The sequence below is a fragment of the Saccopteryx leptura genome, chromosome 3 (genome assembly GCF_036850995.1).
Source record: "Saccopteryx leptura isolate mSacLep1 chromosome 3, mSacLep1_pri_phased_curated, whole genome shotgun sequence".
NCBI classification, from domain to species: Eukaryota; Metazoa; Chordata; class Mammalia; order Chiroptera; family Emballonuridae; genus Saccopteryx; species Saccopteryx leptura.
Window position 1 is genome coordinate 121,263,451 of NC_089505.1, and position 10,109 is coordinate 121,273,559.

Below are 10,109 nucleotides of genomic sequence, written 5' to 3' on the forward strand. Positions count from 1 at the left end.
AATTTGAAGTAAAGATATAATTCTGCAACTTTGTCATTAGAAAAAGTCAAATAAAGCTAAATTTTTTGCTGAATTGATAGAATTGGGTGTCTTAACATAAAGTTACATTATAGTTTAGGAAAACAAGATAGTGGGTCACAGTTTAAAGTGAGATAAGGTTGGAAATGAGGTGCTAGAAAATTTGGCAGGATGATTGAAGGAGCTTTTTGAAAGGCCTGTTTTCCTCCTCTAAGTTTGGTTCTTCTTTATGCTCTGGATAATGTGTGGCTCATACTATATTTTTGTTGAACTGAATTAAAATTGAAACACATTGGAAAGACTATTTTTTCCTTAAATCCATTATTTTGATTGGTGATCCAAACATCTATAAACTGAAATTGCATAAAAATATTTCTATTGTGCTTTCTAGGCTGCAAATGGTGACAGCTTCTCAGATGCTGACCTGCAGTCTGAGGTGAACACATTCATGGTGGCAGGGCAAGACACCGTAGGAGGGGGACTTGCCTGGCTCCTCTACCACTTGGCTCAGAACCCTGAGCATCAGGAGAGGTGCCGGGAGGAGATCAGGGGCATCCTGGGAGATGGGTCTTCTATCACCTGGTAAGATCTGCATCCCTATACATTTTATCCTAGTTTTCCTCCTGGGATTTTGCTTTATTCTTTCCTCTGGCAACTTGGTGGCTGTAGTGCTTCAAAATATGTGGAAGTAGAAGAGGCAGGTTGCCATGCTCATTTTCTAGAGGTTCCAAAGTTATCCTTTTGCCTTTGCAAAAGAGGTTTATGCATGTATATGTTATCTATTTCATTGTTTTTCTAATTAGTGATGTATAAAATGTATTATTTCTTTATTTCTCCCAGTCTCTGTTTCATTTGAAATGTGGACTTGATCCCTAGACTTGCATTTAGAGCTTGAATGGTAGGACTCAGTGGGGCTCTTCTTCTGAGAGACCTTAGTAAACATCTGTGTCATCTAAGCATATTGTAGACATTGTCTTCCATCTCCTTGTTTATGCTTCAGGATTAGCTTTGGAATTTGAACATAGTACTAAATGATACACACTAAAGTTGACTTTAGCAAATATGGACTGAGGACATTTTATGTACTGAGGCACTAAAACTACTGGCAAGATTTGGTATAGGTCTTACCCTCAATGAGCTCACACCCTAATACAGGAGACAGGCACCCCTATATAAATCATTTCAAAATAGCATGGTAATGGTGAGAAGTATGTCCTGGCTGTCACAGAGATTTAGAAGACAGTTTCCCAAGCTGGTGTGGGGTTCTGAAGGAGACTTTCTGGGAGATCTGATTCTTAAGGTGCCTTTTATAAGTTGGATAGGAGTAAGCAGGTACAAAACTTCAACTCCATTTACTCAACTTTGAGCATATCTTGCTGTTAATTATGTCCAAGTTATGAATTTTCCCCTTGAACATGCTGTTTGCAAAGAGCACATATATTCCTGATATAGACCATACTGTTCAACCTAGCTAGATATTTCACACATCATTGTTTTCTAAGTCAAAAGGGCAGAAAAATAAAAATGCTAAGGGCAACCCATGGTTAAACAGAAAGCACCTTATTTCCAATGCAAAGATCAGCTTAATAAGAATATTTATAAAGGAAAATTTGAATTTGTGTGGGTATAGTAGAGATATCACTTTTTGTTTTAAAAAATAGACATGTCATAATGTAAATTAAAGGTCTAATCTGTATAGCACAAAATGCATTGTTGATTAGTCACTTCTTATTCCTTCACTGAATTTAGAAACACTGTATACTATCTCCCAACATTAATTAGATATTTTAACCTTGAATAACTCAAATAGTAATCTTTCTCATTCTTGTTTACCTTATGTAAAATGTGAAGGCAAAAAAAAAAAAATCTTAGCCAGGTCAGAAAATAAAGGCCAGGGGAAATAAAATGTCTTATTCTATAATATGGCCCTATAGTTACATTTAATGAAATTTGTACATAGCATTATGTGAATTGATAATTCTTTTAGACAGATAACAAAACCACACTACGGCCTGACCTGTGGTGGCGCAGTGGGTAAAGCGTCGACCTGGAAATGCTGAGGTCGCCAGTTCGAAACCCTGGGCTTGCCTGGTCAAGGCACATATGGGAGTTGATGCTTCCAGCTCCTCTCCCCCCTTCTCTCTCTCTGTCTCTCCTCTCTCTCTCCTCTCTAAAATGAATAAACTTAAAAAAAAAAAAACCACACTACAAAAAGCAGTTTTTGGGAAAGCTGAAAAGTTGATCAGTATCTCTCTTTGGCTCCATGTCAGTCAGCCCATTTCTTTTTTGGGCTAAAATTCCTCTCTTCTTTCTGCACTATGGCTGAGGTAGACACGGTTGTTTTTTCTTAAATATGCAAAGTTCCAGACTAAGAATATGACTTTTTATTCTGGGCTCAAGGTTGAAAGTGGTCAAAATTAAAATTTTACATCACTGAAGGCTATTCCCTTCATTCAAAACAAATAATTAGAACAGCAAGTAGACTTAAATACTATGTGCAATTATTTTGTTGAATCAATCTGACTAGCTAGGGTGCATTTTAAAAACTATTCTTCTTCTGCCAACACTTAAACTTGCTGTTTGAAGCAGATTTTTCTGGTGTGTAGTCTGGAGTAAATCTCACATATTCCAATTTATTTAAATCAAAGAGCAGGGAGCCCTGGCTGGATGGCTCGTTTGGTTGGATCGTCATCCTGGAGCGCAGAGGATGCCAGTTTGATTCCCCAGTCAGGTCACATACAAGAGCAGCTTGATGTTTCTGTCTCTTTCTTTCTCCCTGCCTCTTTCAAAAAAGAAAAAATAATAAATAATAAATCAAAGAACAGGGGAGTAAACAGGGACAAATGTGCGGTGATGGAAAATGATTTGATTTTGGGTGATGGGTACACAACATAATCAACAGTTCAAATGCTATAGAAATGTTTACCTGAAAATGATAAACTCTTATTGATGAATGTCACCCCTTGAAATTTAATTTTTTTTTTTCTGAAGCTGGAAACAGGGAGAGACAGTCAGACAGACTCCCGCATGCGCCCGACCGGGATCCACCCGGCACGCCCACCATGGGGCGACACTCTGCCCACCAGGGGGCGATGCTCTGCCCATCCTGGGCGTTGCCATGTTGCAACCAGAGCCACTCTAGCGCCTGAGGCAGAGGCCACAGAGCCATCCCCAGCGCCCGGGCCATCTTTGCTCCAGTGGAGCCTTGGCTGCGGGAGGGGAAGAGAGAGACAGAGAGGAAAGCACGGCGGAGGTGTGGAGAAGCAAATGGGCGCTTCTCCTGTGTGCCCTGGCCAGGAATCGAACCCGGGTCCTCTGCACGCTAGGAAATTTAATTTTCTAAATAAAATTAAAAGAAAAAGAGGAGTCTCATTTCACTGATTAAGGTGTCTGATCCACTGTAATATCAAAAACCAAATTCTTATCCGCTTGGAGCATCTCTTTATCCCAGCTCAGTACATCTTTGGCTGGTAGCCTACAGTGGATAAGAAGCTTATGGTTGGCTTCTTACTGACCAGCTCCTCACCTAGTCTGCTGTTACTGACCCTTTCAGAAATGGTCCCAAGAAGGAAAGAGGATAAGGAGAAAGCAGTTGCTACTATTGTGATCTTGCCATCTGATCTCGGTGGATATTCAAATGCTTCCTTTTGTTCTAGATGGGTGCATCTGTGGGTTTCTTGGAGATTCTCTTACTGGGACTTTGCAATAGCGATTCAGGGGGCAAGGGAATTCTTATCTTTAAAGTTCCCTTCACGCTGGCTCCAGAGCTCTCCCTCTGGCCAGTTTGTTGTTCCATAGGACACTCACTAGCATCCTCGCTTTTCCTGATACTCTCCCCTGCTTCTCTGTCTGTTCTGAATCATGGCTTTTCCTATCAGTCTTATGCTCCACAAACTCCAGGGAACACATATCAGATCTCTTAACTGACCTTCTAGAAACCCCCTTTGGTTAACATGAGGTGGGGGGGGGGGAACACCCTCCTCCATTTTTCTCAGCTCTCCAGCATCCCAATTAATATTTTCTTTAAAGAATGTTTCTTTTCTTTTTCTTTCAAAAACTTTTTCTATCAAAACTCTTAAGCCTCCTTGCTTCAGTCCTTAGCTGTTTCATATACTCTTGGTTCTTATGATGAGCTAAGAGTAGCACTACATGTTTTCAGAAATCTCCTTAGCAAATCCTTTGCCAGTCTTAGCACCTCACTTTATAATAAGAATATTTGGCACCTGTTTGGTTCTTCTTCATCTGGGACCTCAGCTGACCTTATGAGAGGAGTCCCATTTTAACATGGTGTTACATAACCAATTAAAAAATAGCATTAACCTGAGGATGATATTTACCAGGAACAAACATCAAGTAGAAAAAAATCAGTATTTACAAACTGGACATGGTGTCTGAGTCCTTTTTCCTCCTTCCATTGTATTCACAGGGACCAGCTGGGTGAGATGTCATACACAACAATGTGTATCAAGGAGTCTCTTCGATTGACCCCTACAATCGTATCCATCTCCAGAGAACTCAGCAAGCCCATTACCTTCCCAGATGGACGCTCCTTGCCTGCAGGTCTTTGCATTCTTTTCCTAGGCAGTTCCTAGAGTCTGTGGGATATCAGGGACCACAGTAACAGACCAGTGGTTTCTCAACTTTTGGAGAAGTCAAAAGACAGTCCTAAAGACACCCAGCTTAAGGTCAGGCACCTATTAAGTAACAGCTCAGTGGGCATTGCCTTAATCAGATGTTGGTTTTAGAGGCTTCCCCAAAGCTTATAACAATTTGCAGCAAAGCTATGCTCCGAACCTGTGTCCAGAATTTTAACTCAAGGGGTTATTCACTGTAAGACATTGTTTTTAGATAATCCTTGTTTGGATGAGTTTGAGACCCAGGTGAGACTTTATGGGAGATGAACACCATTATCTTTACCTCGAAGACTCAAGGAAAGTTCTCAGCTTCATCATCATAATATCACCCTAATAAGTGAGCAACACTGAATATTCTACATAGAATCGTCAAGCATTTTATCTCATATTTTGCCTTGGAACATGATCTTAACGAACACTTCTATGGTGCTTTGCAGTTTAAAGGCATTTTCAAATACTTTTGGTGTAGCCAAAACCCACTGGGGGGCCCCAGCATGCAATGAGCAGAGCTAGAACTCACATAGAGGCCTCATGCCCAGAGCCCAGAGCTCTTCAGAACAGCACAGGTTTCTTAGCAGAGTGAGTAGGAGGCAGAGGGATCACAAGAGACACCCTTCATGTAGCTGCTTCAGTGATCTATTTATTCTTGCCCTTGGAAACAAGCCAACAGAATTGTTTGTGGGAAATACCAACAACTTGTCACTCACTGTGACATTTTTGAAAGATCAAGAATGAACTTATCAGAATTATTTCTGGTTAGCAAATAATTCCAAATACTCTCCCCTCTGTCTTTTTTTTAAATCCCCAAACTATGCAGATATTTGACAAAATTTCTCACCATCTGTATAGGAACAGCATCAACAGAAATTTGTTATTGGATTTGCATGATGGAATTACGGTTCTGTTCTTATGTCCCCAAACTGTCTCCAGTAGGTGCTTTATAGTGAGTTCATTAATGGACATATGGTAGTCCCTCCTTATCCATGGTTTCATTTACCCTGGTTCTGTTACCTGCAGTCACCTGGGGTCTGAAACCCTTATTTTCCTTAATAATGGTCTCAAAGCACAAGAGTGGTGATGCTGGCAATACGAATATACCAAAAAGAAGCTATAAAGTGTTCTCTTTAAAGAGAAAAGTCGAGTGTTCTTATGCACTGTGTTTGCTGTGATCTAGGGTAAAAATGAATATTCTATTTATGAAATTGTTAAGAAGGAAAAATAAATTTGTGCTAGTTGTTCTGTTGCACCTCAAACTGCAAAAGTTTTAGCCACAGTGTATGATCAGTGTCTAGTTAAGATAAATAGGGCATTAAATTTTTGGCTGAAAGACATGAACAGAAAATATGTTCTGATGGACAGCATGTTGTGCCAGAAAGCACTAAGCCTATATGAAGACTTCAGCCAGGTGTGCTATGAAATGAGTGACACCCAAACCTTTCCTGCAAGTGATTAAGAAATTGAAGACTAAGTTTGGCCTTTTATTATCTCACATCATCACAAAAAATGAGAGTACTTTTTGTGGATATTTTATGTGAGAGAAATCACATTCATATAACTTTTATTTTAATATATTGCTATAATTGTCTTCATTATTAGTTGTTAATCTCTTACTCTGCTTAATTTATAAATAAAACCATCATAGGTATGTATGTATAGGTAAGAACATAGTATATATAGGGTTTGGTACTATTTACAGTTTCAAGGTTTTACTGGAGGTCTTGGAATACATGTCATTATGGATCAGAGAGACTATAATACAAGTGATTTCCAGAGGTGCAGAAAACATAAGCATGTTTTGACACGATACCAACAGCTCTTAAAGACAGAATCATGTATTAAGTAGGTCATTGCTCTAAAAACTAAGGTGCAGCCCTGGCTGGCTGGCTCAGTGGTAGAGCATTGGCCTGGCATGTGGAAGTCTCAGGTTCAAATCCCAGCCAGGACACACAGAAAGAGTGCCCATCTGCTTCTCCATCCTTCTCCCTCCCCTTCCTCTCTGTCTCTCTCTTCCCCTCTCACAACCAAGGCTCCATTGGAGCAAAGCTGGCCCAGGCACTGAGGGTGGCTGCATGGCCTCTGCCTCAGGCACTAGAATGGCTCCAGTTGCAATGGAGCAATGCCCTAGATGGGCAGAGCATTGCCCCCAGTGGGCATGCCAGGTGGATCCCAGTTGGGCACATGAGGGAGTCTGTCTGACTACCTCCCCGCTTCTCACTTCAGAAAAAATAAAATAAAATAAATAGTAAAAACTAAGGTGCCACCAAGCCTCATCTTCCCATGGTTCCATCACTGCTGGCATTAGCTACAGCACACAGAGCTCTGCCAGGAGCAAGTTCTTCTCATCTAGAAGAAAAGTCTTACTGAGGAGTGGTATGACAGTAGCGCACTGCTTACTCTTTCTCTTACAATCTCTATTATCTCCCTCCTTTCTCAGGAATAACCGTGGTTCTCAGTATTTGGGGCCTTCACCGCAACCCTGCCATCTGGGAAAACCCGAAGGTGTGCCTGTTTTACACATAAATACTTCAAAGAACTAATGCTATGCGATTCACTTTTTGTTAGATGTGCATAGAAGTGGCAAACAATACAACAAACACCAATACAGAGAAAAATAAAAAACGTAAATCTTTTCCACTAAAAGAAACTTGTCTTTTCCCTCTGTTCCTACTTTATCTTGGCTTGAATGAACAAATTGGCACAATGTCACATGGGCTGCTCTAAATTGCCACAGCCATTACTTAACAGGCTCTACCAGGCACTTGTTGAGAGATCAGTGGTCAGTAGTAATTCAGGTAACTCAAACCCCTTTTGCTGGATGTAACAATCAGGATTATGGAAAGAAAGCAATGATTCCCTCAAGTTGAGATATTTGAGGAGAGTTTTATGAAGGAACTATTGATAAAGGTATGGGGTCAGGGTTTAGGAAAAGCAAAAAGGAGCCAATAACTACCAAACTGCTTACCACCTGTAGGCCTGATGAGCTACGGGAGCGAGGGTTACACACCTGGAGAAAGAGGGCTCCTGGGAAAGGCCATCATCCAGGCATGTGTCAGGAGAGCATGCAGCCAACCCGAGACAGCCTGTAGGGAGGGGCCAGGGAATAAATACCCCGAGTGCTCTCCTCCCACCCTCCAGATCTCCTATCCAGAGGCGGATTAAGGTTGGTTGAGGCCCCAGGTGCAGAAGAAAATATTGGGCCCCTTACATTAGAAAAAAATGTAAAGTTGGAGTTTTGCAGGGCTCCATGCCCCCGCCGTTAAATCCAACTCTGCCCCTATCAATGATTATTTTGGTGAAACCCAACAGGACAACATGTGGGCCAGCTTCTTAGAGCCCAGAGCAGGGAGGACAGAGGAGTTGGAGAAGCAAAAAGATGTGTAGCCTACACGAGTTCCTGATTCAGTGTTCTCAAAACTTTAAACACAACATGTATGAATGCTTCTTTTTACAAAAGCTGGTGGGGTTAAGGGTTGGTTACAGGTAATGAGAAGTTGGGCTACAGATCTCATTAACAACTAATTATATAATCATTTTGACTTGACTTCTAACTGAAAATAATATACTTGCCATAGTGGTTCTGCCTTGCCTTACTTAGTCTGGGTAACAGACCCATCAATTAGGAAGCCAGACAAGGTCACATAGGTCTGGAGTTGTAAGCAGGCGTCCCCAAACTATGGCCCGCGGGCCGCATGCAACCCCCTGAGGCCATTTATCCGGCCCCCCACCGCACTTCTGGAAGGGCCACCTCTTTCATTGGTGGTCAGTGAGAGGAGCACTGTATGTGGCGGCCCTCCAACGGTCTGAGGGACAGTGAACTGGCCCTCTGTGTAAAAAGTTTGGGGACCCCTGTAGGGTGTAGCCATTAGTGCATGTGGCTACTGAGCCCTTGAAATGTGATGAGTCGAAGCTGAGATGTGCTGGAAAAAATTCACACTGGATCTTGAACCTGTGCCCCCAAAATGTGAAATGTTTTCTTAATAATTATTTATGCTGGGTAGATGTTGGAATGATAATAATTTCTGTTAAATAAATTCTATTATTAAAATTTATGTTACCCTTTAAAAATGTGACTGCTAGAACATTTGAAATTATATGTGTTATAATTTTATTCTTATATATATGTAAGAAATGTGTTAATGCTGTTGGGGTGCCCTCTCATTTCAGGTCTTTGACCCCTTGAGGTTCTCTCAGGAGGATTCTGATAAGAGACACTCCCACTCCTTCCTGCCATTCTCAGCTGGACCAAGGTGAGGACAACTTGATGCTCTTGAAAATATACAGGAGGAGATCTCAGTGTAAACCTAGTTGAGCTTCTGAGCGGGCCTGTTAGTTTCAAGAAGGACAATGCCCTTCTCTATCACGTCCTATGTAGCCGTGCCTCAGAGCTGCCTAGTGATAAGCTGTTGACTCATAGGCTCAGTGCAGTTTGCCCTCAATGCACATGGGCTGCATTTATTTTTTCTAAAAATGGAAAAAAATTTTCTAAAAATTATAGTTGTGCTGAGGTACAACTGACATATAAAATGGTAAGATCTTTGAAGCATACATCATGATTATTTCATATACATATACATTGAGAAAAGATTCCTCCCTATCTAGTTAATTGACACATCCTTCACTTCACATATTTATCTTTCGTGTATGTTGTGTGTGAAATATATACTATTGTAAAGTTGCAATTTACCTTCTTAGAAAATTACAAATATATATATAATATAATTTTATCAACTATAGTCACCGTGTTTTACTTCAGATTCTCCCAGGAGAAAGAATTCTATGAGCAACTCCAAGTGCCACCTTGTTTTGGTGGGCGGGGGGGGGGGGAATAGTGGGACCTCCCAGCTCACCTTCTTGCAGGAGACAATGTAAACCCAAAGCACAAAAGTTTGCATGGCATTAACAATGAAAATGTTTCTTTACTTTGGTTAATCAGACTTGTTATTCTAGTATCTTATTGAGGAGTCAGGAGAAACACCATTTCTTCAAGTATCTGATTTTCTCTTGTGTCGACAGGAACTGCATCGGGCAGCACTTCGCCATGCTTGAGCTAAAGGTGGCCATTGCCTTGATTCTGCTCCGCTTCAAGGTGACTCCAGACCCTGCCAGGCCTCCTTCTCTTTCAAACCAGATTATCCTCACATCCAAGAATGGGATCAATTTATACCTGAAAAAAATTTACTAATGTTAGAGCCCAGGGTACAATGATTACAGATTTTTTTGTTTCAAAGTTAAATTACTACTAATGGTCCACGAACATAGAGAGGAATCAAAGTATGGACAAGTGGGGTGGGTGTCTTTGTGGAGCTGCATGTTATCCAGAAACATTTCTAGGTGACACCAGGTATCACCTAGATCTGTTTTTGCATGACTTGGGAGATTTTTAGATCTTTTCTGTTTGATTTTGGCTACTATTAATGCTATATATAATGAAGTGTGCTAGATGACTTCCATATATGT

General features: G+C 41.0%; 1 protein-coding gene across 2 annotated transcripts in view; it reads left to right on the plus strand.

The window, feature by feature from the left end:
* Positions 1-9,855, plus strand: part of LOC136400107 (cytochrome P450 4X1-like) — a 72,732-nt gene extending 62,877 nt beyond the window's left edge. For both annotated transcript variants that reach the window (XM_066376203.1, XM_066376204.1), the window contains 5 exons: positions 410-600; positions 4,445-4,578; positions 7,087-7,151; positions 8,817-8,899; positions 9,666-9,855. In XM_066376203.1, coding sequence (XP_066232300.1) covers positions 410-600; positions 4,445-4,578; positions 7,087-7,151; positions 8,817-8,899; positions 9,666-9,834 — 642 coding nt within the window. In that variant the 3' untranslated portion in view covers positions 9,835-9,855. The remainder of the gene's footprint in view (positions 1-409; positions 601-4,444; positions 4,579-7,086; positions 7,152-8,816; positions 8,900-9,665) is intronic.
* Positions 9,856-10,109: the final 254 nt, after the last annotated feature.